The sequence below is a fragment of the Dromaius novaehollandiae genome, chromosome 17 (assembly GCF_036370855.1).
Source record: "Dromaius novaehollandiae isolate bDroNov1 chromosome 17, bDroNov1.hap1, whole genome shotgun sequence".
Lineage (NCBI taxonomy): Eukaryota > Metazoa > Chordata > Aves > Casuariiformes > Dromaiidae > Dromaius > Dromaius novaehollandiae.
In genome coordinates this window covers 2,691,656-2,719,432 of record NC_088114.1, presented here as the reverse complement: position 1 = coordinate 2,719,432, position 27,777 = coordinate 2,691,656, and the positions used below count along the sequence as shown (strand labels likewise).

General features: G+C 42.2%; 2 protein-coding genes across 3 annotated transcripts in view; one reads left to right on the top strand and one right to left on the bottom strand.

Annotated features, from left to right (window-relative positions):
- Positions 1–4,249: 4,249 nt before the first annotated feature.
- Positions 4,250–8,688, bottom strand: RPL6 (ribosomal protein L6). Its single transcript, XM_026114491.2, has 7 exons — positions 8,536–8,688; positions 7,571–7,792; positions 7,356–7,454; positions 6,640–6,783; positions 5,448–5,496; positions 4,918–5,102; positions 4,250–4,448 (listed from the first exon to the last, which is right to left on the bottom strand). The coding sequence occupies exons 1-7, from the start codon at positions 8,560–8,562 to the stop codon at positions 4,296–4,298; spliced, it is 879 nt and encodes a 292-aa protein (XP_025970276.1). The 5' UTR covers positions 8,563–8,688; the 3' UTR covers positions 4,250–4,295.
- Positions 8,689–8,905: 217 nt separating this feature from the next.
- PTPN11 (protein tyrosine phosphatase non-receptor type 11) overlaps positions 8,906–27,777 on the top strand; it is a 31,988-nt gene continuing 13,116 nt past the window's right edge. For both annotated transcript variants that reach the window (XM_064521905.1, XM_064521904.1), the window contains exons 1-9: positions 8,906–9,131; positions 13,760–13,882; positions 15,160–15,354; positions 16,650–16,842; positions 18,270–18,386; positions 18,917–19,030; positions 24,497–24,593; positions 25,242–25,321; positions 25,456–25,614. In XM_064521905.1, coding sequence (XP_064377975.1) covers positions 9,118–9,131; positions 13,760–13,882; positions 15,160–15,354; positions 16,650–16,842; positions 18,270–18,386; positions 18,917–19,030; positions 24,497–24,593; positions 25,242–25,321; positions 25,456–25,614 — 1,092 coding nt within the window. In that variant the 5' untranslated portion in view covers positions 8,906–9,117. The remainder of the gene's footprint in view (positions 9,132–13,759; positions 13,883–15,159; positions 15,355–16,649; positions 16,843–18,269; positions 18,387–18,916; positions 19,031–24,496; positions 24,594–25,241; positions 25,322–25,455; positions 25,615–27,777) is intronic.

Below are 27,777 nucleotides of genomic sequence, written 5' to 3'. Positions count from 1 at the left end.
GATCCTCATAAAATGTGGATCTGATTGCTCTAATTGCTTAAACAATATGAGTTGTCAAGTGCCTAGTGCAGCCTGTTGAGAAATCAAATTAAGAGGTATGCTGTTTATCTTTTCCTGTATCCTCACATTCCCACCCAAATCACTGGGAACTTTAGATGCTGTCTCCAAACCAGAAGAGGAGCAGTAGCATTCAAAACTGTACCCATAATATTGTGTCATTTATGTGACCTGCTACTTCAGGACAATGATGACAGGAGAAAGTATAGTGGTACTCTTGTGACTCTCCTATGTAGTTCTAGATCTTTTAGTCTAAAGTTGTCCACGTGTTTGTGTTTTAACAGAGTGGAAATGTCTGATAAAAATCTTATAAGCCACTACTATTTGTATTGGTATCAGGTACTACTTAATCCCCTGAACAGGGGATTGTGTGATCTCTTATCCACATACAACCTCAAGAGAACTCAGTAACACAGACTTTGTAGCAAGCTAGGGACAGGGCAGAACTCTGCTGTCCTTTTTCAAACTGAGGAGGATAATTGTTTACCTGAGGTTTTAAGGGCTGGTTGGAAAACTGTTTTTTGTTAATCTTCTTAAAATAAATAGAGAGCAGGAAGCCCTCTTCACTGAAAGAACAGAAACAAAATGTATTGAAATTCTACCTCTCTGAAGCACAGGTGAACTAAACAGCTGATCACCAGACATCTGGACATGTGGCATATTTCAGCAAAAAGATGGATCCTCCCCTCCAACACCTGGCCAAAATGGTATCAGCCATAGTATTTGCTCTTTATAAAGGTAAGAACAAGTGTGTCTAACCCTGAAATGCCAAAAGGTGGCATTCTCCCCAAACCTAGCACTGGAGAAGACTTTGTCTTGCAAATCTTGCAAATGAGCTTCTGTTTTTAAGGCTCCCAGTCCTAGAAGCAAAACTAATGTCTGACTCCCTGAGACTGCCAACAAACATAGCAGCTGAAACTGGGATGTAACCTCTCTAGGCTGGACTGAATCCACCAGGCCATTTTGCAGGGGCAGCTAATAGGTGAAAATAGGTGCTCATAGATAATGACATATCGCATCTTATTACCAGTTCCCCGAGAAAGCCAACATCCTTCTCTTTCCTCTCAAAAGGATGCTTTATTCTAATTACATATCACTTTATTAGGCAGATGAAGCAAAGAGCACATTTGATGCTAATGAAGTGCTGCTGTGGTTGGAGTCTGTAACTATTTTTGGACCTGCGTATCTCCAGCACTTTTGATTGGGTGGCTGAGGCTTTGGATGTCTCTAGCTTCTTCTGTGGGGGATGCTCAGTGAAAAGCAATGACTCAGCTAGCCAGGACTGCAGAACTGTTTACATGCTCAGAATGTGAAAAAGCTGCGGGACAGCAAGAACACACACAAAAGCTTTATTTGGTGGAAGTATTTTCCAGGTAGTGGACAGTATTATCTGGATTGAAAAAGTCCTTCTAAATATTCACACTGTTTCTGGGTTGGTCATCTATAGTCTTTTTTCTTTTTCTTCTTTTTTTTTCTCCTTTCCAACCCACCACCTCAAAGCATTTCAGAAAAAAAGCCAGATTTCACAGAACTCAAAGAAAAAGAAGTTAAGAGTGAGACAGATCACAACCCTCCATTAGCTGCTTTTTCTTATGAAAGATGAGGGCTTTGCCATCTCTTCCATTTTCTGCAGCAAAGCCAGAGGAGCTGCTTGGCACTGTAAAGCCACAATTCGGTGTTAAAATTTGACTTAACAGCTAGCGCCCCCAGAAGCAGGCCTGCTCCCACGCCTCTTAATGCTGACACCAACACTCATCTGGTCCCACAGTGACTCAGTTCAGGAATCTAAACCAGCACAGAAATACTCAGTCCTGCCTCTCCCTCCCCACCTTGCAGGGCTACATAGTCTGTCTGTTTAGCTCCTGGCTCACCACCTGGTCAGACAAGTGATGGTACTGGTGTGAGGGAGGCAGTGGTAGTACACGAGACCACTTCTCTCCAGATCTACTAAGACAACTGAACTGTATTACTAAAATCACATCTTGACAGCACATTGGGAGTCAAAGCCTCCCCATTCAGTCAAAGTTAATTGTTCTGAATGTCATTTCATGTATTCTGAGACATGAATGAGGAATGTGTTACAGTAACCAGTAATTATAGAAAATGCCATTACATCTAAATGCCTAGTTATTCTAAGACTAACTCAGAGTTATTTTGTTACTACATCTTCCCCATTCCTAGTGTTCTCCCAGAGGGGAAGGGAGCAACAAAAGCACTAGCACCTCTTCCCTTAGACTAACTGTGCCACTGAATCTTGCTTTGCAAACTTTGTAATACCACAAACTATATACTATCTTTGATCAAGCAGTCATCTTTCTATTGTTGAACTTTTCCTCCAATTTAAGTATTCCCTTGTACAATTTGTAGATAACTTCAGTAAGCTTTCTAAGCACACTGGGTTAAGATCTTGCCTTGGTAATACCAGTAAACTTCCTTCCTGTATTAGCAATTAGCAAAGTACTAGCAATAAGATGCATGTGACACTTCTATATCTTTCTAGAGTTGATTTATGTAAACAAGCCAGTTCCATCACATGAAAATCTCTCAACTTAAGAAATCTCTAACTATATCCATTATGCACCAAACCACATAAAACAGAAGATGCAATTCATCACATAGTTCTGAGGACCATGAAAGATAAAGGAAAAAACACCTTCCCAGAGCACAAGGCAGAACCTAGCATGGAGCAGCATGAGACGCACACCCTACCAGCAGGCTGGGTGTTACACATTTGGACAAAGCCTGCTCATTGGCTCCCTCTGCTGAACCACACGGACGTTTAATCTTGAGCATCAAGGGAAGATGGTGGAACAGTATCAGTGCTATATACTTCTACTCTCTAACACAACCAGCACTAGCTAGAAAAAGACCACACAGCCTCAAGGGGGAGATTCCACTGATCCAAGTATTCTGCAGGTGTCCAGCTTGTCTCATCAGCTCTGGAGCACAGGAAGCCCGATCCCTCCTTCCCTGTGAATGCTCTGAGGAGCAGTATGTGACATGTTGTAGGCTTTCCCCTCAATGAGGGCTGCATTACTCCCTTTTCTAGCCCCCTCTTTTCATGCAGCTTGTATGATTTTGATGAAATCTCTACTCCCTGTCAAGTTTGACCCCATTGACTACTTTCAACCAAGAATTAATGGGAAGACAGATGGTGTAGTTATATAAGCTTTGTTTCCTGCACAAGTCTGGCTAAGAAAGAGCTCAAGTGTGCCAGATCTGTTAATATATACACCCTCAGTTTTTGTAAGAGCAGAGCTATTACTACCGAGTTATCTGAACTGTCCTCAACAGAGGAAGGAACCAGACAGGACTAGCTTTCTCTACTCACTTTCTGCCAGCTTTTGAGACAGTGAGTCTCAACTGAGCAATTTTTCTCAAGTCTCCCACGGCAGAAACATGCTTGCCTTTAACAGATTTTTAATTAATTTCTGAAACTACAGAATTAAGAATCATGCTCTTGCTTTTTGATCTAAGCAGGTACCGCTGTGGCAGGTATTCTTCTTTCTAACTACAAGCATTACAGCCCACAAAGGTAACCAAAGAACAGGAAAAAATATGGAATTTGGGAGGGGATTTGCATTCCGAGTATTACAATTCCAGGAATGTTAAAACAGCTATCCACAAAACTCACTTGGACTATTCCCAGTGTTCCCACTTCAAAATGCAAGGCACAGCTCCTGAAATGCCTCTAAAAGGTTTGCTGAGGCTGTCCATAGACTGACAGTTCAAAGCTGTTCAAAAATACCATCTCAAAGTTGTACACACTCTTTAAAATGCTGATGAGTTACACAGCAGTTGCTTGTTGCTAGCACCTGGTTCTTCATGCAAGTCACCTGAAACACAAGGTACAAACGGCATTAAGGGTGCAGAGAACTACACCAGCACAACTGCTGAGATGGATGTTTATTCTGCAATTCATCCTGATAGGGAGTTAATCCAGCATTTTTATATATACTCCATTCCCAATGGAAAACCCTCTTTTTTGTAACTCATTCACAGTTAAGAAATCTGAAATTCAACTGCTTGTTCTTTACTGTTTATGCTAAGTAGCAGAGTCTCATCCACTCGAAATGCTAATTACCTACAGTCCCTCACTATTTCACACCACAGTTTTCCTATCCTTTAAAGAGCTTGCATGTAGGATTTGCACAACACACACTATTGTGAATTGCAATGAACACACTGGAAATTCTTGTGTTTTTCCCCTCAAATTTAATGTGGTGTTTTCAGAACAATTAGAACACCAATTTGTGAGGATAAACTCCATTTGAGAGAGAAAATGTAGATCGCAGGTACCCACGGAGCTGAGGCACCTTCTTGATTCTTGCCAGAATCTGTGAATCCACTGCCTTCTGGTCTGACTTGCGTTGCTCCGTTATCTCATATTTCTAGAAAGAACACGGAATAATGTTAAAATACTTGTAGAGTGACTTCAGACGCATCTATGGAGTTCTGTGCAAGTTCTGAACTCCTGGCACCTCAAGAAAGCTTCTTTGCCTTCATTCTAAATAGGGAAAAGGTGGTAGGAGACCAGAGGTGGCAGAGGGGACTGAAGCCAACATTTGGCTTAGGTTACCGATAATCAGAGCCAGCAGCACACTGTTGGCAATATCAAAATAGCAGAGGTGTTTCTCAAACAAAACCCACCAACATTCAATTAGAATAACCATGGTTGCTATTCTGCTAAACTTAGAAGCAGAAAAGGATGCCACATTAATTCATTTTAATGGCATTACCTCACTTTACCGAAGACCACTTAAATTAAAACTGTCCATTTGTTTCACAGAATTTTCCCCCTTCCAGCCTGGCTTTAAGTAACAAGGACATTTACAAAGAATGATCAGTTGCATTCCTTACTTCTTTTTCAGTGTCAAAGATCTCGCCTTCCTGGTGCTTGGGCTTACGCAGCCTCTTCTTCTTAAAGTATGCATCAGTGAGATGCTTGGGAATTCTCACTCCGGTGATATCAACCTTGGTAGATGTAGCAATAACAAATTTCTGATGGGCCCTACGCAGAGGGACACGGTTGATAACCAAGGGTCCTAAAGGCAGAAGAAAGAAAAGATACAAAAGGTCAGCTTTTTTGGCAACAGCCACCTCTTTTTAGATTGAAGAAGTTCTTTGGTGTATAAGGTGACTAAGTTTTACAGAGACACTCACAGTTAAAATCTGAACAAAGCCCTTCTCCCTGGCCTACAGAAAAGCCAAAAGATGCTTCCTGATTTATTACAGATATTCAAATTTAATTATCTCCTCTCCAAGACTCACAAACATGATTCCACATAGTCAGATAAACACATAACATGCCAAACCATCCATGTACCAGACACCAGAAAATGCTGGACTAAAGAACAGATCTGACTTTAAAAAAAAAAAAAGTTTCTTACCTGTAACAAGCAACAGGCCAGTAGCGAGCTGCTTCAAGAAGACCACACGCTGAAAAGAGATGTGACATTAGTCCTCAGGTCCAAGCATTGCATCTTCTTTGATGCTTGGGAAATACTGCAACCAAACTGGGACCATGCCTACACTCAGCCTGTATTACTGGTACGTGCATTGACAAAGCATCCAGGCACAGATGTAACTGTGCTACGTGACAGGCAACCATCCACATGAGCCACGCTATAAATGTTTCAAAGTGCAATTTTGCCAGTGTTATTGCATCTATGATGGATTGCAGCTCTCTGCATGCTTCACCATTTAATGCTGAGCAAATCCTATTAGTACATTCTCACATCTTTTGCCTACTCCTATATATTCAGTATGTGTATATATATATATATATATATATATACACACATACATATATACATACACACACACTTCTATATACAGTATGGTGAGACAGCGAAACTGTCACCCAACTTCTCTGAACACCCAAGTAAAGGCAAGAACTAGATAAAAAACAGAAGGGGATCACAAGATACCATCAGACCTGTCCTACAACTGGATTTTATTCTTTCTGGTCTAGGATCCTAGGTTTCCTTCCCTGAACAGCATTCTTAAGTGATGTGACAGTGAAGGTGAAGAATGCAAGGAAGGGTGTCAGTTAAGACCTGCTAGTAAATGTCATTAATACATGCAACACAGCTTAATGTAACAATCAAACATTATTCCCAATCTTAAGTATGAAGATAAAAATTCAATCCTTTCTTTGCGATCACTTGTCAGAGAAACTTTTTGTCTCATTGTTACAGTAATAGAAACAGGCATCAAGTCTGCTATTCTGTGACCCAAAATTAGTATGACATGAATCTACACACTTTTTACATTACCACAAGACTCCGTTAACCTTGTCTGAACAACTGGATTAGCCTGTCTTATTTCCAGCTCTGTATCGGAGGACATTTCTTTAGAGACTCTTTCCCTTAAAGGCAGGACAGGGGAAAACCATCTTATACAGAGTTCGCAGAACCTAATCAGAGTTGCAGATTCCTATCTAGGGGCTGGAACAGCATCCCATGAAATCGGCTGGTAAATTCACGTTACCTCTGCTTAGTCAAAGAGATTTCAGCACAAAACTGCTGCAAAGCCACCACAAGAGCCATGACAAGAACATGGGAAGACGTTCCAGGTTACCTTGCCTCTATGACGACCGGTCAGAAGGATCAGAACAGTTCCTGGAGTGATAGAGGCACGCAGCTTCCTCTTGTGTTGAGAAAAGGGCTTTTTGCCATGACTCAGAAGTTTGCGAGGAACATCCTCAGTTGGGTAGTATCTTGGCTAGAAAAAGAGAAGCAAAATATACTACCATCCCATACTCCATGATCTAGCAAACTTTCACTACAATTTTGATCATTACCCCAAAGATGAAAGGTATCTTTCTGAAAGATACCTTTTGCTGTTTGTGGCACTTCAGGAAAATACTGAGTATTTTCTTTTGAGTTACACAACTGCAAAAGTTAAGATCAAAGCTGTATTTCTAAGCATTCTTCCAATTCAGTACAGCAATACAAATGGCAGAGGATGACCCACTCTTGCCTGCTAATCAATCTCTGAATTACGGGTATCTCCCCAGGGAGCTATAATCAACGGATCTGTTATCTCAAGGAGATAACGAAAACCTGTGCACTGTTACAGTTACATGGCATGGCTTGAGGCTCTTGCTGGATGCAGTAGGACTGCTAGGTTGCGCTGCTCAAAACACACATCATCTGGGCAAGATTTACACAAACGCACTACACACAACTGCCCATAGCAGCCTTAAACTTGGAGCATCTGAGTTCTTTTCCATCAATGCAACTTAGTACTGCATGATCCGCTGAGAGCAAGCTTTTTTCCTGGAACGTTCTTACCATTTTGCGGACTTTAACCACACGGCTGCCTCCATTCTTATCTCCACCAACTGGTTTGGTGATGGTTGCAGGTGGCTTTTCTTTCTTTTTCTTTTCTATCTGTAGGCAGAGAAAAGGGAATGCAAATGACACTTCAAACCAAAGTCACTGTGAAAAGCTATCAGAAGCTATCAGACAGCACACTTGTTTGAACACTGTATTTCTCATCCGTCTACCTTTGTTTCTGGAGCAGTGTACTTGCGCTTGTACATTGCTTTTCTGGCATACATGGCTGACCGGGAATACCTCCCGATTCCCCGGGCCAGTACAGGGTTACGGCTGGCATGATGCTTCTTAGGCTTCCTTGTCTTCTCACGTATTTTCTTCTGGCTTGCCTTCTTCTCAGCTGGTTTACTCTCGCCTGCCTTTTTATCACCTGCCTTCTTCTCACCCGCCATCTGTAGATCCAAATAAAGGGGAAATTTATGTATTAGCAGGTGTGCAGAAAAAACATTAGAGTCGTACAAGACAAGAATTCGAAATCAAGCCCTCAAACCATTCTACCTCTTCTCAGGCACCCTTTACAGCCATAGCAAATCAAGACACCACGGAGTCAAGAGCCATCCCGTTGCTGCCTGTTGGTCCGTAATGCAAATGGCTCTTCTGTGCTAGTTAAAACAGTCACCAACTCACTCAATACGTGCAGACCCTCAACTCCAGGGAGCCCGAGAAGAGGCACACGTATGATGAGGCCACAGCCCGCTTCCGTCCCCGGGACCGTCACGGCCACACGGTACTCGGGACTTGCCCAGGGGCTCAGGCCCGGGGACGACTGCTGGGCCCGGCCCGCAGGGCTACGCCTGTCCTCCCGAGGCCCCAGCTCAACCCCGCGCGAGGGCCTGCAGAGCTCCGTCCCCGGCCAGCCCAGACTCCGTCCCTCAGCCCGGCCCCAGGGCGTTCCAGCAGCTCCGTCCCCCGCCGGCCGCGGCCCGGCCTCCGCGCTCCGCCGCGGCCTAGCTGCAGACAGCTGGTCCTCCGCCGCCGCCGCCCCCCAGCCCAGCGTCAGCCTCCAGGCCTCACCCGCGTCCCCCGAGGGCGCCGGGCCGGGCCCCGGGGCCCAGCGCTGCCGCGCGAAGGCAGATGGCGGCGGATAAGGCCCGCCAGGTCCCAGCCCTGCCCGCCGCCGCTCCGCCATTCTTACCTTCCGGGGAGGGAAAGGGACCAACATCCGGGCCCCCGCGCCCTAAAGAGAGCGCGGCGCCTGACGTCACCGCGCCGGCCCCGGAGCACGCCGGGACTTGTAGTCCGGGCAGGCCGAGAGCGGCCAGGGTCTCCCAGGTCACCGCGGGGGGGGGGGGGGGCCAAGGTCAGGCGGCGGCCGGGGGGGCCTCTGCGGCTCCGGGGTGCCGCAGCCCGCAACCTCGCATCTGCTTTCTGCCCTCAGGCGCTGCGTCCCCGCCCGCCCAGCTCCCAGCGAGGGCCCCGAGGGCGCTCCCGCGGAAAGGGCCCCCCCTCAGCCGCCATCCCTGGGGAGGGGGGGCGGCGACGGGGGCTCGCTTCTACGGAGCGGGCGCGGAGGGCGGGGCCGGCGGCGCGGGCTGATGACGTCGTGGGGCCGCGCCGCGCTCTGTGCGCCTTCGGGGCCTGGAGGCGGCCGTTGTTCACGCTCCCCTCAGGGCGCCCCTAGGCCGCGGCCCGCCGGCGGCAGCGGCCCCCATGTGAGAGGCGGCCGTCGAGGGGGGGCGGCCGGGCGCACCGCGACCCGCCGGCGCCGCGGGGGAAAATGACATCGCGGAGGTGAGGCGGGGGGGAGCGGTACCGAGCCCCGCCGTGTGTGTGGGGGGGGAGGCGGGTTGGGGGCCGCGGCCCCTCGGTGCCCGCCCTCGCGGGGGCCGCTGAGCCCCGCCGCCTCCTCGGCCGGGCCCCCCCGCCCCGCTGCCTGCAGCCGCGTCCCCGCCCCTCTTCCCGGCACACCGCGGCGGGATGGCCCCGCTGCCGCCGTCGCGGGCCCGGGCCTCGCTCTCCCCGGCGAGGGGCCCGGCCTCACGGCGCGGGGGGGCCGCCCGGGGCTGGCGGGGGGCTGCTGGCCTCGGGTCCCGCCGCCCCCCGTGCAGAGGCTGGCGCTGCCGCCGGTAGCGTTGACCTTTGCGTGGAGGCTTCACAGCGACTCTTCCCCTCCCCGTGCCCCCCTGCACCGCTGGGCCCCGCCCGAAAGGTGGGTTTATTCCCGTGGGGACCCGGTCGGTGCTGGGGCTGGTGGCCGGGGGCGGGGGGAGTCGCGTTGCTCTCCGTGCTCTGGTGCTGGTGGCGTTACTGACACGACCACGCGAGCCGGTTTTAGAACGAGCATTGATAAGCCGACCCGGTCGAGGCTCTTCGTTTACTAGCAGCGTTCAGTCTAATTTCCAATCCTTGTGGCATCGCTAAATTAGGATGATAAACTTCGGTTGAACCTGTTTGCTTGTAACCTGTCCTTAATGTGTTTTGGTGTTTGTTTTATTTTAGCTGTCTGTTTTGGGTTGAGAGGTTAAGGTAAATGTTGAATTTGAGAGGAGAAAAAAAGGACTGTGGTAAAAAGGACTAAAATGTTCTTATCTAATATACCTAATCTGAAATTTGATATGTGTTTTCAAATAATATCTACCAAAGTGTAATTTCTTCAACATTTAGTTGTCCTCTTTCTTCCTCTGCTTAAGATAGTGAAACTAGCCTGGTTGGTTTTCAGTCTGTGGCCAGTTGTGGTTGATTTGGGGTCTTTTGATTTGTGTGGAGGATCTCTAGTGCGTGCGTTTTCTGATTGTCCCCACTTACATGTTAAAAATGTGTACAATTGCCCTTTTAGAAATATTTGCCACCTCCTCATCAACAGGAGCAACCCTCTTACCCTGCTCAGAAGTTTAAATTGTAACTTGTGAGGGAGACTGAGAAAAAGGTTAGAAATATGAACTGATGAGCCTATAAATAGGATTAATTAAACTACCAGTCACCACCTCCATGAATGTCACGGTTGTGCCAGCCAAGGCTCAGAACTGACTTAATCTTGTGCCTTCTTGAAAAGGTGATTAGACAAGCTGAATCCTGACGTGGAAAAGTGTTCTTTCTTTTCTGCCTTAATTTGGTAAACCTTTCTCCTACCATCTACTGTCCTTTCCTCTCTTCCCTCTCCTCTATGCTGTTTATACCAACTTCACCATTAAAGAGAAATATATTGGCAATGTATGACTTTTAAGATACACGTTCTGCTGATTCTTTCTATTGAGTATCCAAGATGCATCAGTATTTTTTTCTTAAAACTAATTTGTAGCAAATTGTTCCTACTGTGTCATAGTCTTTTGAAAAAGTTCTTTTAGGTGATATCCCTTTATTCTTGTAAATGAGACCTCACTATTTCATTAGTTACTCTTCTGGTAACCTTTTCATCTTACTGTAAAATAAGTGGCTTGAAATGGTATATGGCTGCAACCCCTAAATCAGAATTGCTCTAAGGAGTATTTCATGTGTAGTGAGGACAGCTGGCTTAATTAGTGTGTGTGTGTGTTACCTTCTTGGTTGTACTTGGCTACGATGGTCTTTGCTACGGATAGCTTCTGCACCTGCTCAAAACAGAGGTTGAAGAAGGAAAGTAGAAAAAAGTCTAAAATGCATTCCATCCCTATAAAAGGAAGTGTAAGAGAAAGTCTTCTATAGGGCTTATGTTACTGCTGTCTGCCTGCAATCCCCTTTGCTCTCCCCTCTGCTTTTGGAAGGGATGTAACCACCGAGGTTCAAAAGCGCACATGTGATGGCAATACTTCAAATGAAGTGATCTTGATCACTGGTCCGGAACCATTTAACAGAGATCACTAACACCCCCATTTTTCTATTTGGGGTGGCTGACAAGTGCATCTTCCTACTCAAAGCCAAAAATACAAGGATGAGAGAGCAGGAGTACAAGTTACCATTAGAACAAAAGTTACATAAAGTGCAATAAACTCAGTCTCCCAGATGTAGCTTTTCTTCTACACTAAACTTTTTGCCATCTTCAGTAGGAGTGCACATGTGGGGGTGAGAACACCTTTTCTTTTCTAATAACAATCTGTCATCTCTTTAATCTATCTTTTAAGTACAGGTTATTTGTCTTCACCTCTGTATGTTAAAATATATTGTTTTTCTGTTATTTTACATCATTCTAACCAGTGGAGTATGGTTACTTCCAGGTGCATACTGTCCGGGGTAAGATACTGGAGGTGATATATTAATTGAGGTTAATAGAACATCGCCATATAATAAATCTGTAGAATTGATTCCAGTAAGTTCCCCTCTATCTGTTTATACATTTCTGGATGTAAACTCAGACACACAAATATGTCTCTTGAATCCTGTCTGTTTTTAAAGCTCCTATAAACCATTAAAAACACGGTCACTTTTTTCTAATGGAAGTAAAATTTTGGGGGTGGAATGTGGGAAATATACTATCAGCTTCTTTCCTCCAAATCTATCATATCCCAAATATGTTATTTAATATTTGGTTCACCCTATGAATTGATGTTTGTGCTGTTTCTTTTGTGAGACTATCAAAGCAAAATATATTTCCCTGTCAAGACACTTCTCTTGACCTTCAGATAGTCATTAGATAAGTGTAGGATTACTTATTGATTCATTTTAACTCCCATTTGCTGTGACAACTTTGAAGTATTTTTAATATAGTCTTTTCATGATCCATACTGTGTAGGCTTGATTTCTTTTTTTGGTTGTTCAGTTAAAGATACGGTGGTATTCAGTAGGTTTCCTTGGTGCAAGTAGAATGTACTTAACCAGAAAAATACAAGATTCACAAGAGGGATCATTTACTGCTGAAAGGGAATTGGTATATCTGTAATCCTGATTCCCATTTGAATGTCTTGCTAGATGTTTGGATATTCTGCACTCTCTAAAACTGTCCAGAGTATTTGCATGAGAAGTTGTGCCTGAATAGAATAGGTGGGATAAGGCCTTCGTAGGAATATTGACAGCTTTAACAGTTTTCAGTATAGAAAGAATTGCTGAACCAATTGAAGTGATAGCCCTAAGTTTAGATACGCGCTTGCATATTCCATTGTTGTTGTAGTAGCAATTTATCATGAAATCCTGCTTGTATCAGGAGTGATCAGAAATGGTATGTAACTTTTTTTAAGGCATCACTCATAACTGTATGAGGCTGGCTGCAGCCGGAGTCTCTTGCCCTGATGTTTTGCTTTATTTTGGAAAAACTAAGAACCTGGTGTACAAAGAGCAGTAGCCTGTCTTCTTTCTGCAGATACAGATGTGCATTTTCGTTTTTGTTTTTCATGGTGTCTGATTTGTGGCAATTCTGAAAATAATGGACCTCACTTAATTGCAAGAAAATACAAGCCTGACAAAGCCACTAAGGCAGTTTGTGGTTGCTGCATTCACCTCTGTCCTTGGGCTGTCTCAGGCAGCAGTGGAGACTGTAGCTTTTTTTTTTCCTTCCCTTTTTGCTCAGTTTGTTGTCTTCTAAAATCATGTCTGATAAAGACTCCTCTCAGCTAGAACGCTGAAGTACTCTAGTACTGTAAGAGTGGAATAAAATTCCCAAGTTAAAGATAAGAGAGAACATAGATGTGCTAACTGAATAGCTAAGAATAAGTCCCTCAAAATTTAATGCCAAAGGTGGGGACGCTGAAGTTCTTAGATATAGACCATATACAGCTCTCCTTTGGCAGGCCACTATATTAGTCCTTCAGAAGGTTGTTTGTGGGTGGCGAATATCAATATGAGATTCCTCTGTGTTTGTATTTAAGTGAGGTATATTCAGATCAGAGAACTTGGCGTGGTGGTTAGAAGACGGAACAGTGCTCTTGTGTCTGGCAGTGGTCAGCGCCACGTCCTTTAGAGAAAGGTGGAAGAAGACTGGGCAGCTGAACAGGTTGCCCACAAGTGAAGTTCCTTCCTGACCTCTATCAGTTGGTGGTCAGCCTATGCCCTAAAGCATGAGGTTTTGTTTAATTTCTGACTCTTAAAGTGTTATAAAGTGTCACTTTAGATTTGTTTTATGTATAAACGTCTAGTGTGCCAGTGATGATTGTCTATGTGAGTTTCTACAGAGTATTTTTCCTGATTGAGTGTCCTGTTTTCCAGGAGTAAGCAAATGTGTGCAACTTGTGGTCTCTGTTTACACTGTGTACCTTTCTTTGGTATTACTTTATATGAGCAGTCTGAATATGTATAGATATAGCTCTTTTACTTTTAAAGCATCTCTTACTAATAGTAAAATTACAATGTAATATGAAAACAAATAATGCCTATGCTGAGATGGAAATTCTTATTAGGAACAAAACTCAGTATTGTCTGGTTTTAAAACTATTGAATTGTTCTGTATAGTCTTGTCATGTAAATTAACACTTAATACAAGATCTTTTATTTACTCTATTTTTAACCTCATATAGATGGTTTCATCCAAATATTACTGGGGTGGAGGCAGAAAACCTACTGTTAACGAGAGGAGTTGATGGCAGTTTTCTGGCACGGCCCAGCAAAAGTAACCCAGGAGACTTTACACTCTCTGTTAGGTAAGTTTACATGCTTTTGTCTTTCTCCCCAGATTGATAAGGTTCTCCCTTTGATGCTGTTCTGTAGGAAACAATTGGAAATGAACTACTTGTGTTGGGAGCATTCCTTCATCTCTTAGTCTGTTTACTTTTTTCCTCCTGAGGAGGATCCCAGATACCTTTACACAGCTTGGGAAGCCACAGTGTAGGGGGTACTGGCTTCTGATTCTGGACACAACCAGGAAAGTTCAGGGGAAGTAAAAGCAGATTCATAATTGCATTACTTTATGCCATTTAAAAATCCATTTGATAACCATCTAAAAGTAGTAGAGGTGATCTGAATTACTGATCAGGCACTTGCAAGGGAAACGTTCTCCAGACTGTGTTCTTATAGGGAAAGTTGGCAAGTTTTTAAGGGAAACTCCAGTGTTATTTCAGCTTCCCAAATAGGCCTTTTGTAACAATTTCCCCTGATACTGTGTGTGTGTAACGGCAGGGAAGGGGAAGGAGAGTTAGAGGAAGTGGATGACAGAAAAGGGAAAAGTAGGATTGGTGATCAGAATAATGTTGCTTGGATACCTTTGAGGTAATGGACCTTGCTTAACAGAAGGAGGTTCTTTCAGAGAGTTGTTTTGCATTAATACTAGAGAATCTAGGAGCACAAGTGGCTTACATCAGCCTATGACAACTGTTTATTAAAGGAGAGATGTTAGTGTGAATTTCTAGGTAGCTGTGTAAGTCTTTAGGAAAACTGGTAAGATGTCAGGTTCTTTGGATTTGGCTGCTGGAGTCTATTTAGTACTTAAGTTGCTGGAAAGGCAATTGTAGAGAGATTAGCAATCAACACTGTGAAAGGGAAAGCAGCAAACAAGCTCTAACAGGGTCTCAAAATGCTGATGTCTTCCCCCACCCTTGTGTTTGTGTATGCAATTCTTGGGAGGCCTGGGGGATTTCTGTTGGAAACTGTGGAGCCACAGAGCTTTCACCGGCTTAGAGCATCCCTCTATTACGGGAATTCAGTTTTTGTCCATTACGGGAATTCAGTTTTTGTCCGTTCTTTACTAACTGTTGGACAGCCAATTTCCCTTCTTGCAAGCCACTAAAATGTGGCTGAAGCACGCTTCAGATGTTCACTTGCTTAGCTACGCTGCAATATTTCAGTTGGAAAGTGATATATAAAATTTAAGTATGGATTTCTTCAACTCAAACAACAGAACACTAAACATAGAATTAATTGACCGGAAATCAGCTGACTTGTGTGATTTTATTTTATTTTTTGTCTTTGTTTCAAATATTAGACGAACTGGAGCTGTCACCCACATCAAGATCCAGAACACAGGGGACTACTATGATCTCTATGGAGGAGAGAAATTTGCTACATTGGCTGAGTTAGTCCAGTATTATATGGAACATCATGGGCAGCTCAAAGAAAAGAATGGAGATGTTATAGAGCTGAAATATCCACTGAACTGTGCTGATCCTACATCTGAAAGGTCAGAGAAATAATGGTGAAAACCCCGGTGTCCATGCATTGATTACCAAACGCATGAGTTATTCCTGTTAACACAAAAGCCTGCTTCCATTTGATGAAGAGGTAGCCCTATCTTATACTACAACTAGTCCCACGATTTCAGTGAGGTTACTTGCAAAGTAGACTAATAAGTCTGATTAAAAGTGAAAGCATCTATTCTGAAGAAAATAGGTCTTGAAGCCTTCTTCCTGGCATGATACAATACTAAAAAAAGAGGGCATAGTTCCCTTGATTCTTATTGGGAGAATGTTTTATAGTTCTCCCAATGCTTCCTGAAGCCCTTGCATACTGCAGGGAATTCCCAGGTATGGTTCTAGGCATAACTTAATACACTTTTTCCAGCAGTAGGCATGTGTAAGGCATGTGTAAGAGTGAATGACAAATGCAAGCGTTTGATTGCAAACTCTTGTTTTTAGGAACATGGGTGATAAGGGCATGTATTGAGGGAGTACATGGCAGAAATAAACTTCTACGGCCAGTAGATGTCAGTTTATTCCCAGGAATGAAAAAGCAAGGAAAAACATTAAAACAGGTTCCTCCACTCCTCAGAATAGCTTTTATTTAACACTAGCAGAGAAGGCTCTCTGCTAACAAAAGACAGCATTGAACTCAATGCAAGTGCATGCAGCAAGAAGTGGCAGAAGCAATGAAAAAAGCTTTTCCTTCAGTAAATGAAATTGATTTGACCCTCTTTCAATAATTATCTGAGTCTTCCCTGAGGCCTTCTGGGATTACTGCCTTTCTAACCATGTTTCTAGAACAACCGAGACTTAAGATTATCCTTTCCAGTTCTGTGTATGATGGAAGGATGAGGTCTCAAAGATACTAAGTTCCCACAGGTTTCTTGGGAAAGGACATCCCAGTGAAGGAAATGGAACAGCAGTAAATGCCTTGACTGAGGCAAAGGCTGCAGTGTAAGCTCACACTTACTGGATACCGGAGAATCCATTTGGATTGTTGTAGAGGACCCAACCCAAAACTTCATTTGAAGCTTGCATGAAATGCAATTTTTGGTGCTTGCAGAAGTGCTTGTTATGAACTGTTTCTGTAATCACATGTTTTCATGCCTGCATACTTTCAAGACTCCTTTTGTCTTTTGATTTTTACATACTGGGAAGTTTTCTGTAGCCTGGACACTACTGCAGTCTACAATCTAGCACAAGCGTGTCAGGTTGTAATGACTGTTTAGACCAAGTGGATTCAGCCATGGCTAGAATGACAAGTAGGGTACCTGTCTATTTCTTATTCTATTTGAAGGTGGTTTCATGGGCATCTCTCTGGAAGAGAAGCTGAAAAACTATTAACAGAAAAAGGAAAACATGGAAGCTTTCTTGTGCGTGAGAGTCAAAGCCACCCTGGGGACTTTGTTCTTTCTGTCCGGACAGGAGACGATAAAGGAGAGAGTAATGATGGGAAATCTAAAGTGACACATGTCATGATTCACTGCCAGGTATGATGAAGCAGGAGCTTCTTTAATAGTACTACTTCTATGGGCAGTGGGTTTTTTATTCTAACAGGAGGACCATTCTACACTGCTCATGTATTCAGGGAGTCGAATAAGTTTTCCCTTTTCCCTGTGGTATTGTGTGTGCTGTATATCATCTGTTGGATTAAATTGACTAGTTTGATAGTTTCAGCATTCAATTAGTGCTTTATTTTTGACTGCTTGCCTGACTGAATCATGTTATGCTACACCATGCTCTCAAGTACCTTCTAATAGATTTAACTTTGATTGCATCAGAAGTCTGTCTCTAATCCTCTGCTGATGGAGCTGTTCATGTTCATGAATCTTCTTAAGCAGGTTGCTGTCTCTTGGACAAATCATATAAAAATAATAGTAATTGAACAAATAGAGATCCATCTGAGTATATCTGTTTCTCCTGTCATTTTTACAATGTCTTGCTTGATAGATGAGCAACATTCAGTAAATATTTTGAGTATTTAATCCAAGGAACATTTTAAATCAAAAGCTTGAATTTAATAGAGGTTAATTCTCCATTTAAGTACTATTACATTATAGTCTTCTGATTTTCTTACATGCCCAGGATTTGCTATTAAATAACAAAATCTGTGTACTTTTTTCCTTTTAGGATAAAAGATGTTGCAACAACTTCATTATTTAAAAACAGCTAAAATGCAATAACAGAAAATTTAGAGATAGAAATGGCTAAGACTCTAAAAGCTGTCACTGCAAGAATTTTTTTTTTTTCTGGGAAGGTGGGGGCAGTAGGATAGAAACTGTTTTGTAAAATGTGGGTATAGAAGGGACCTTAAGATATCACGTAGTCTGCCTTACCAAGTCTGTCTAATTCTACATGAAGGCAAAACTATTCCTCGGAGAAAGAACTTCAGTACATTTTGTTTGTATGGTAACCTTTCAAGAAAACCTTTCCTTGATTTGCAGGTACCTACCATTAGCCTTTATGAGACTGAGGAAAATAACTTTCCTTTGCTTCCTTAAAGTCGGGTTGGTACCAGCCAGTACCAGCCTTCCAGGACCTAGTGATAGACTGTTTTAGGAATTTGAATATATTTCCAAAGTTACCTTCTGGATTCTAACCATGTAGCTCAGAGTCTGCTTGAGCTGACTAAACCTTGTTTCAGAAGGAATCTGCCTCCTGTCAAGGAGGCAGATAAAGTGATTTTCATTATGGAGGGCAATCCTTTTTGTTACTTAAGTGTGTGTGTGCCTGCGCATGTGTTTCATGTTGTCTTTTTATTAAAATTCTACTATCCCTTAGTGGAAGGGCCTTACTAGATTTCTTTACATCTATCTTTAAAGAATTTTTGTCATGTGTTGCGTAGCCTGAAGATATTAGTGTAGACTTCATCATAAGAAGTGCGTTTATTTTAACGACTGAGCATCTGTCTTTCAAGGATCTAAAATATGATGTTGGTGGAGGGGAGAAATTTGACTCTCTGACAGATCTAGTGGAACATTATAAGAAGAACCCCATGGTAGAAACTTTGGGCACAGTATTGCAACTCAAACAGGTGAGTGAATGGAGAAAATGCCACTAAACTTTGTTACCTTCAGCACATACTATTGGGGAAGTGCAGTCTTTTCCATGTGTTCAGTGAGACATCATTTTCTCTTTCCTAATGCAAACATGAAGAAATAAACTCTGTGAAACTGGACGACAAAGTCAATTAAATCTAAACTGGTACAGTATTTTTTAGCTGCTTGTAAAGGATAGACTCTTGTGTTTCTGATGCGTATAGAACTTCTCTTGGCTTCATCATGGCCCATAAGGATTGCAGGAGTAGTCCAGAGATGAGACAACTTAATGCATTGAAGAACAACTGTGAGGCTTTAGATAAAAGCAATTGTTCCCTTCTCCCTTCCCCCTCTTTGCATGACCTGTAAAATTTTGAAGGCCAAATGGATACCTGGATCCTAGAATTCTACTTGTGTTACCTGTATAAAATATACTTAATGTAGGGGTGTACAATGCATTTGTTTTAAATGTCTTCTTGCAGTTGCCATTGTTATACTATTGTTTAATATTTTGTACCTTTCTTAGCCTTTGAACACCACCCGTATTAATGCTGCAGAAATTGAAAGCAGAGTGCGAGAGCTAAGCAAGCTAGCAGAGACTACAGATAAAGTCAAGCAGGGCTTCTGGGAAGAATTTGAGGTACTTCATTACATTTCAAATGTTATATTAATGCTGGTGAATTTCTGCACTACTAAGAAGCTAGTTTTTTTTTTTCCTGCCTTTCCAATAGTATCTCATTTCCCCCCCCCCCCCCTCCAATCACTTCAAATCCCTGTCCTTGTCCCCTTCTCCTGTGTCAGGGTACAGCTCATATTAAAATCTAGCAGTTCTACTCTTGTGCCTGCTAACTGAATGGTTGAAATGTTTGCTTTTTTTTTTTTTTTTTTTCCCTGAACTGAGAGCTATCCAAGCTCTTCAATGCTGTTCATTCCATACCTAAGCATGATCCCTCCTGTATTTTTTTTTTCCCCATCCTGAGGGAGCCTGAAGTACAGCTGCCAGCATATCTGACCCACCAGGATAATTAATTAGGCACATTCCTGGCTGCCTTTTCTCCATGTGGACAGGAAGAAGTCTGTAGGCAGGATTAACGTTTCTGGAGGCAACAGCCTATTTCTAGCCTCCATCACTCAGACCTGGGTACCAGCGCAGTAGCAGTATCTGATGCAGCTGGACCATGTCAGATTTATTGCGCATACGAAGGTGAATTACACTGTGCCTTCTCTTGCATGTCTCAGTGCAGAGGGACGTTTTGGTATGTGGCCTGCTGTGATTGGCAGGGTGGATACCATTGCTTTAAGAAAACTTCAGTGAGATTTCTCAGTGAATATATACTCTTGTCCTTGATTTTTGTGGCCTCTTTAATAGCCATTTTTGTTGCTCTTAGAACTTGTGGAGAGGGTAGCCTCACAAGTGACCCCTGAGGTTAAAAAACATTGATTATATGTATTCCTTGGGCTCCTGCTGATTTATTTCTGTTTTGTTTGGAAGTTTCATTTGTCTGCAGCCAAAATTCCATTTTCTGCCCAGCTAGTATTGCCTTTTCTGTTCTGCATACCTCTTATGTGTTTAACATAGCTGTGCTGGTGCAGCTCTCCAGTCCTTTGAGGCCCTGATGATTCAGGGAGCACTTACATTCAAAGGAAACTGGTAATTTCTCAAGTAGAGAAAACTAAGTGGAAATACTACATAACAGATTCCAAACTACTTGAGTCTACCCTGGGGCCTAGCCCTTCTCTGACAACTGGAGTGACTAAACAGCTGCATGTGAATGATGATCCTAGCGAGAAGCTTTAGAAGTGATATAAACTGGCCCATTGTATTTAAGACGCACAAAAAATCCGTAGTGGAGTGTGGAACTCTACTGGCAGGTGGGAACAGGGATTTGGAAAGTCCTGTGATGTAAGCCTCATCATAAAGAGGCTGGTTTTGGCTATGTAATACAGTTCTTAAGAAACTACTTGAATAGCGATGGATTTCCATAGCGACAGTCCAAAGAAATCCTCTTCTGGTCAAACATATTCACTAGCTCACTGCACTCTCCAGTCTACTCTGTGACTATTTTGGAAGGAGTGTTTGTGGGGGGGAATAAAACCATGAAAAGCAAGGGATTTTTACCAAAGAGGTAACAAATTTCTCTACAGATGTGGATGCAGTACAAGAAGGTGGGGTGATGGGGAGGTGGAAAGACATAAAATGAGAATTCTGCTTCCTGTTCTTCGAAATACTTTGTTCTCCTAATCTACTGCCTTCCAAGTCTGAAATAGCTAGGATACCCCTCCTCAGTGAGGTAGGAGCAGGAAAGCCCAAGGCAGACACAGCTGGTAAATCAAAGACCACAGCTTAAGCTGACTGGTAGCAGTTGGCTTCCTCAGAGCTGGCATGGTATGAATTGTATCAGGTAGCTAACCTGGGGTGCTCAAGTCATGGGTTGTAGGCAGGTGAAGGTTGGCCCAGGTCTGCTGAACAGTCAGAACTGCAAGAGGAGGTGGAAAGCAAGCCAGCAGAGTCTGCTGTGGTCGTTACTAAGGACTTGGGGCTCTCTTTGTTAAACCTACTCAGCAGTATAGCGGTGGATCCTGTGTGGGGCAGTTCTCATCTATTGCTTGTGAACCCCTCCTGGAGGTAAAGTGACCTCAGCCCTTGAATCGCCTCTCTTGCAACATGTGAACTTTAATATGTGGCCTGAAGGGTCGGGAAGATTAGCCACACCTGCTGTAATGGCTAAAGCTTGCATTTGGGAATGAACTGCTTTTTCCAGAGACTGTGATCAGTGGTGTACTTCACATCATGGTATTTAATCTAGACGTGCCTCTGATCCCTGAATGGTTTAGCCTGAACACGCAATGAACGTGATTTTGCAAGTTAGCTAAGTAAAGTGTCTGTTAGCTATCTTCCCTGGAGACTCCATGCATACCTTACTCGTATTCAGCGGGCATAAAAAGGAAAGAGTATACCCAGTTGGCTTGCCCTAGTTATTGGTGCTGGCTCACTAGAAGCCCTGTGAATTAATGATTTTTCTTGAGGGAAGCACTCATGTGGTGCATTTAGGAATGGATTCTTGATTCTTCAAAAATGACTGAACTGCTGTTTGGCATTCGTGGTTTCTTTTCTGACCTGTGCTCTTTGTGGAATAAACTTGTCTTGTAATGGATTTATCAGTTGGTCCTTAGAAGCAAGGTGTTTTCCTGTGCTATAACTTCCTAGAGGACAAGTATTTGCTAGCAAGCCAAAAGTCTTACAGAGAAAGTAATTGTAAGAGATGAAAGACTCTTATTGTAAGACATTCCACTTCTCCTTTCACTACTGTTAGTGAGCACTGCACTAATCCTTAACTTATGATGTGGTATTTTGGGGGAAATGAAGCAACCTCACAGCAGTTTTAATGTCATGCTTTTTTCATTCACCTCAAGTTAAGCAATGGCTATCGGCCTTGGGAGGAAGCATGGAAGCAACCTCTGGGCTGTCCATGAAACTCTGCATGTGCTGTTTATGGTTTGGCTGTCCAGACGGTAGTTATAAATTACTTGTCTTTAGGCATATTTAAGGATGTGCCTCTTGTCCTGTGAACCAGTAAGCAGAAATGTTGGCAGTCTTCCATAGTGTTTTTTGCTTCTGAAAAATGGCTGTTTGGTGAGTTTAATGCTTCAATAGTGTAGTAAAATACGGAACTACATTTCTGATTTATTGTTGCATTATGTATATCTCTTAATGGACTTGTTACAAGTTGCTGCTGCTCTTGTATATCTCCTCAGGGATGCTCAAAGCAGTAATAAACTGTATGAAGTGAAGATGTCTGAAGCTACTGTTTCCACACACGTGTTTCCATTTTATAACCTGCAAACAAAGCTTAGCTTTTGGTTCTTTTGCTTTGTGTTTCATTTGGCCAAGACCTCAAAGTGTCAAGTTTTGATAATTTATATAAAAGTTCTCAGTAATACTGGCTTAGACAGGCATCTAAAAAAATCTCTTGCAAAGTGTCAGGAGGCAAGCTTACTGCAAAATGCTTTCACCCATGGCTGGTAGTAGCAGGCAGAGCTTTATGTGAACGTTTTCTGTCTCTACTTCACAGACATGAAACCTCTCAGCTCTCCTGTATATGGCTTTTGTTCTCCAGGGCCTTTGGTTTCCCTGTCTGTAGAAGGAACCTAATTGTCCAAGGTCACTACGTGAGGCAGTAACAATGGAGACCAAAATAGAAGCGAGCGAATGTGCCTGACATGCCCAAGCTTTAAAGCAAAAGTAACCTCTGAAAGAATATCAAGGGTAGTAATGGCAAAAAGAGCAGGTCCCTAAGTCTCCTGATGTTCCTTTTAGAAAACGTTTCTGGTCCCTCTAGCTATGTTGCAAATAGGGAGATTTGCTACCAAGCAGCACTGCCGTGAAGTGTGGAACTGCTGTTGTCCCTGTCACATTAATTGTGAATTGGGCATAGAGAAGTTACGGCCTTGTCAACAAGAGGAATCTCCATACAGATTTTCTTGTTTCTGTATGAAGATGATTTATATTGGCTAACCCTGCTTACAGTTACTTGAGCAAGCTTAAACATCCCCAACGTTCTTAGGCTAGTCCAAGGAAAATTGGTGCAGATTCATGTGCTGGTTTAGTGAAATGGTCTTGTATAGATAGAAGAATCTAGGAAGTGCTGTGTGGGTGTGGGACTTCTTATTTTTGCTCACGTATTGTACGCTGGCATTGTTTGGGGCATTTTACTTATATTGTCCGTACCTTTGGAAATACTGTAGCATTCCCATGTGGACTTTGGCCTTGTTGATTTGACTAGGGGTAGCTGGAAGCTTATGGCTGAGCAAGGAATCAAATTCTGCTCCCAAGTCTATTTGCCTGTCCTCCCTAGTAAGCTGGCTTTATAGCATCTATATGTGTAATAAGAGAGTGACAGAACTTGGCTTCCTTTATTTGGTGAATTCATTACTTGTATGAAAGGTATAGCATAATTTACAAGTTCAAAGTACTATTGCTATCCTTAGTGCTAATTTGCTTCTCTGGCTTTGCAGTGCCATCTGTGTGCTCTGATTATTCTCATCCTAGTGTGGTTTTTTAATGAGTGTAGAAAAGAATATCTTAATATTCTGCTTCTGACTGCGTAAGGACTTTTCAGCTTGTTTGATACTTAAATACAGTTGCTTCTGTTGATGTGCTTTATTGGATTTTCTCTATCTCCTTCCTCTTCTTTAGCTGCCTAGAGCTGGTCTGGCTGTGGTTTGCAAGTTGTTGTGGCATGGCTGTAACACAGCCTTTATAATCTCAGGGGACGTGGCTTTGGGACTTTCAAGCAGTGTTGCTACACACTTCTCTCCTCTGAAGGAGAGGAAGGAGGCTGGTGAGTAAGGCCTAGAGAGATCTAGAACAGCTCAGGTAGAGAAGCTTAGCTTATAAAGGGCCTTACTCCTTTGCATACTGGCAATGATTTGAACATGTTAGTCACTAATCACTATCAGTACTAAAGCTAATGACAGTTCAGTGGGCAATTTTTAACCCCTTACCTGCCTAAATCAGCAAGCAGGAGAAATGTGCAATTACTACTAACTTTTAAGCTTGGTAGGAAAGATCTAGTGAGAAATGACTATTTAGGCCTGTTCTGTAGGATGCTGCTTGTGTTTTTTGATTTGTTATTTAGAGATCCCTTCCGGATAGCTAGATTTCTGAAGACAAAAATTTTGTTCCAGTTCTTTGTAGCTAGGTCTGTCTTCCTTGTGCAGTGTTCCACAGCTAAAAGCTTTATGGGACCAACTTGTATCTGCTTGGTCAGGACAGTGACTATAACCAGAAAGCTCTTGTGCTAATGTGGTTTAAAGAAGCTTTGAATTCATAGCTATGCAATTTTAGGGGGAAAATAGCTTGCCTTGTCACTCATTCTGTTGTATTTGAGTCATGCCTTTGATGCCTTGGAAGCAATGCTGTGTTGAATTTGAGTGGAGAAGCCCAAGATCTCTCTCCCAGATCACCAATGGGTGTTATAATCAAGTGTCAACCTTTCTGTGAGAAAGGATCACAGAAGTGATGGTGAAAGAGTCTGTATCTCTCTTCTTTACTGATGTATTGCTGCTTTTAATGAAGCCAGTTATTTGTACTGTTTTCATCTAGACTCTACAACAGCAAGAATGTAAACTTCTATATAGTCGTAAAGAAGGTCAGAGGCAAGAGAACAAAAACAAAAATAGATACAAAAACATTTTACCCTGTAAGTATTTTTTCATTATAATGTAGATCTTTTGTGTTCTTTATGCTTTTCTATGCTTTATTTTATATATTTTTTTATATATGTTGGCTGATAATATAGTGTTAATTAAGCACCAGTATGCTGTATTCTGTCTCTTTAGTGATGATTTCCTCTTATGTTGTCAAATTAGTCCATACCATTTCCAATTTGTGTGCAAATATGTGGTCTTTGTAGATGCAGATATTTTGATTCCCTAATGCTGTGTTTATCTTCAGCTTTCATATAAAGGCATCACATTCCTAAACTGTTATTCAGCAAATTGGAACGCTTAAATTTAAGAGGATTAACTTATGGTACAAAACTGCGGGGGATGAATCTAGCAGTGTTTGTAAGCCCGTTTATATTGACCTAGCGCTTGACTGTCCATGCCTTCATGAAGTACTAACTAAGGTGAATAAACATTTAGATGTTGTGACCCAGTTTCTTAGGAACTGGATGCTTGTCTTGAAGAAAAGAGGAAAGGTTGAGTATTCTGACCATTTATTTGAGTTTGACAACTTAGTTTCTGGTAATGGTATGAAATTACCTATCTGATGGATATTTAAAAATAGCCATGTGTTCACAATTGTAGGATGCAACTGCTTAATGTATTTGTATATGTTCTTCTAGTTGATCATACCAGAGTTGTTCTACATGATGGTGATCCAAATGAACCTGTTTCAGACTATATCAATGCTAATATTATTATGGTAAGTGTACTACTACCTATAGGAGTCTCTTATTGGCAGAACCTATATCTGTTCTTCAGCATGCTCACTCGATTCCAAGTTAGTCTTTTTAAATCTCATTTGTCATCCTTTGTTAAATTGTGTTTTGTCTCTAGCCTGAATTTGAAACCAAGTGCAACAACTCAAAGCCAAAAAAAAGCTACATTGCTACTCAAGGCTGCCTACAGAATACAGTGAATGATTTTTGGAGAATGGTGTTCCAGGAGAATTCTCGAGTTATTGTTATGACAACAAAAGAAGTTGAAAGAGGAAAGGTAAAAACAGAAACTTAAATTGGCCTTGGGAAAAGTCATACATTTGAATGCAAGCAAGGATTAAACTGACTTAGTTGCACTGACTTATGAGCTGAAAGCTGAAAATCTGGTGCACCACTGCTTTCTCTGGAGACCTGGTATGAGGGTGCTGAGTGTCCTCTTCTATTGGTGTTGTCTGTGGGAACTGAGGATGCGCTCCTGTCATGTCATCGGGTTTACTCACTGAATTTTGGCTTCTGAATCTGAATGCAAAGTTATTCAGGGAATGAGCCCATAGAAAGATAAGTGTAGCCACAGAGGTACTCTGCATGCTCTAAGGAGTTAATTCCTTATTCCTGTGACAAAATGTTGCTATTTATTTTTAGCTTACCTTTAGCTTTTATAGACTTTATTAGGAAAAGTAGAGTTGTGGGGTTTTATTACTGTAAGAATGAATTTAGAGAGTATTCCTAAAAACTACAAAATAATATAAAATTTGTTGCCTCAGATTCACCTCATTCAAGTGAGATTTACTAGACTCTGCTAAAATGCAATTCTCCCCTCTGACTACTTTCCCTGCTTGATTCTGATAACCTTCTTATGTGTTCAGCTAGTGATTTGGGTTGTAACTGCATCTGGTTAAGAATCTCTCAAGCAGGCATGATTTAGCACTTTTATTCCTAAAGTCAGGTCCTTTGCCTCTAACTGCCCTGTTCTGCATGAACACAGCTGTTTGTTCAGCCTCAGTAATCTGTGAGCCCCTTGTGAACTGCTCTGGCAATATTCACTGCTTTGAAGGAGGAAATTTTCCTACAGTGATGTATTCCAAGAACCTCTCTCTTACCTTTTAAACACAGAGATCTTGCCTATTCACTGTCCTCTGGCAAATATGAGGCTATTTTGTTTCTGGGTTCTGATGACATGGCAAAAGAAAATAGAATGACAGGAAATATTTGAATACTGGTATTCTGGCAATGGTGACGTTCCACTTTCTGTGTACAGTATAGTTTTATCTTGCTTTGGAATGTGTTGCTTCTGTTTTTTGGGTTTTTTCTTTTTTTGGTAAATAGTTTCTGTTCTTATTTTTAAGTTTATCTGCTTTTTTCACATACTGTTGCCCACCTTTTTCATTAATATGATAGACCTGTTTCTGAGTGGAAAGCTGTTACCTTGTTAAATCAGTGTCACTTTTGAAGAAATCAGAGGTGAAGCTATAGCTCATGTTTCACTGTGGATGACTGGTAATTGTGGAGGTTCCTTACTTCTTCTGTGAAGGACAAGAGTCTTTATGTGTGCAGAAGATGAATATTAGTAGATTTTATGGGCTTCTATTCCTCACTTGGTTATCAAAACTGCTATTGCTGGTGTTTATAAAAGCCATGGATTCTGTTTTGTGGGCTTTCTAGATGTAATAAACTTGTGCCCACTCATCACTTTTTATGAAGGGATCTTTGAAATACTTGATTCTGTTTGCTTCCTGAGAATACACTGAAGGAAGGAGGAGCTACCCCTTTCCAGTGACCACCTTCTTAGATCTTTGTGTTGGAAGGAGAGAAATTTTGAGATTGCTTTGGAAGGGTTGGCTTGAATACACTTTCTTTGGATAACTTACTGAATGGGCCGTGCTCCTTTACAGTTTCTCTATGATTCTTTCCAAATTGTGCAAGCCTGCTCTCTGTGCTGTGGCTGTATATATAATGCTTTAATGTTTGATTACTTAATTAGAGCTGCATGCATTGAGATATATATATATATATAATCTTTTTCTTTTCTTGGTGCCTGTTTCAATTCTTCAAGAATTGCAAATAACAGTCCCAGCCCTGGTCTAAAATAAAAGCTTTTTTATCTCAGGCCAAGGTGCTTTCAGATCTGCAGGAAGGAGAGAAACCTCTGGATCAGAGATGACTTCATGAACACATTGCCTAAGGAAGTGAGGAACTATGAAACGTCTCAGATCTGCATAGAACTCTGAACATGCTTTAGAATGCACTGTAGAAGAAGCAAACAAATACTTACAAATTAAAATAATAGTGTTTTGGAGGCAGTCCATTGAGCTGATCATATATGCATCCTCTGTATCAGACTAATGCTTGTTTTAACATTGCATGTTACTGTTGAGGCTTGTTTATAGCAACACCCGCTCTTGTGTTCAGAGTTCTGTATTGAAACTGCAAGTTATATTGA

What these genes read in the sequence shown, in the direction of transcription:
- RPL6 (XM_026114491.2), bottom strand. Translation starts at nt 8,562, where the DNA reads ATGTTGGTCCCTTTCCCTCCCCGGAAG. An exon ending in TCCCTTTCCCTCCCCGGAAG is followed by an intron (nt 7,793 to 8,535) that starts GTAAGAATGGCG and finishes TTGGATCTACAG; the next exon opens with ATGGCGGGTGAGAAGAAGGC. An exon ending in TCTTTGACACTGAAAAAGAA is followed by an intron (nt 4,449 to 4,917) that starts GTAAGGAATGCA and finishes TGTTCTTTCTAG; the next exon opens with AAATATGAGATAACGGAGCA.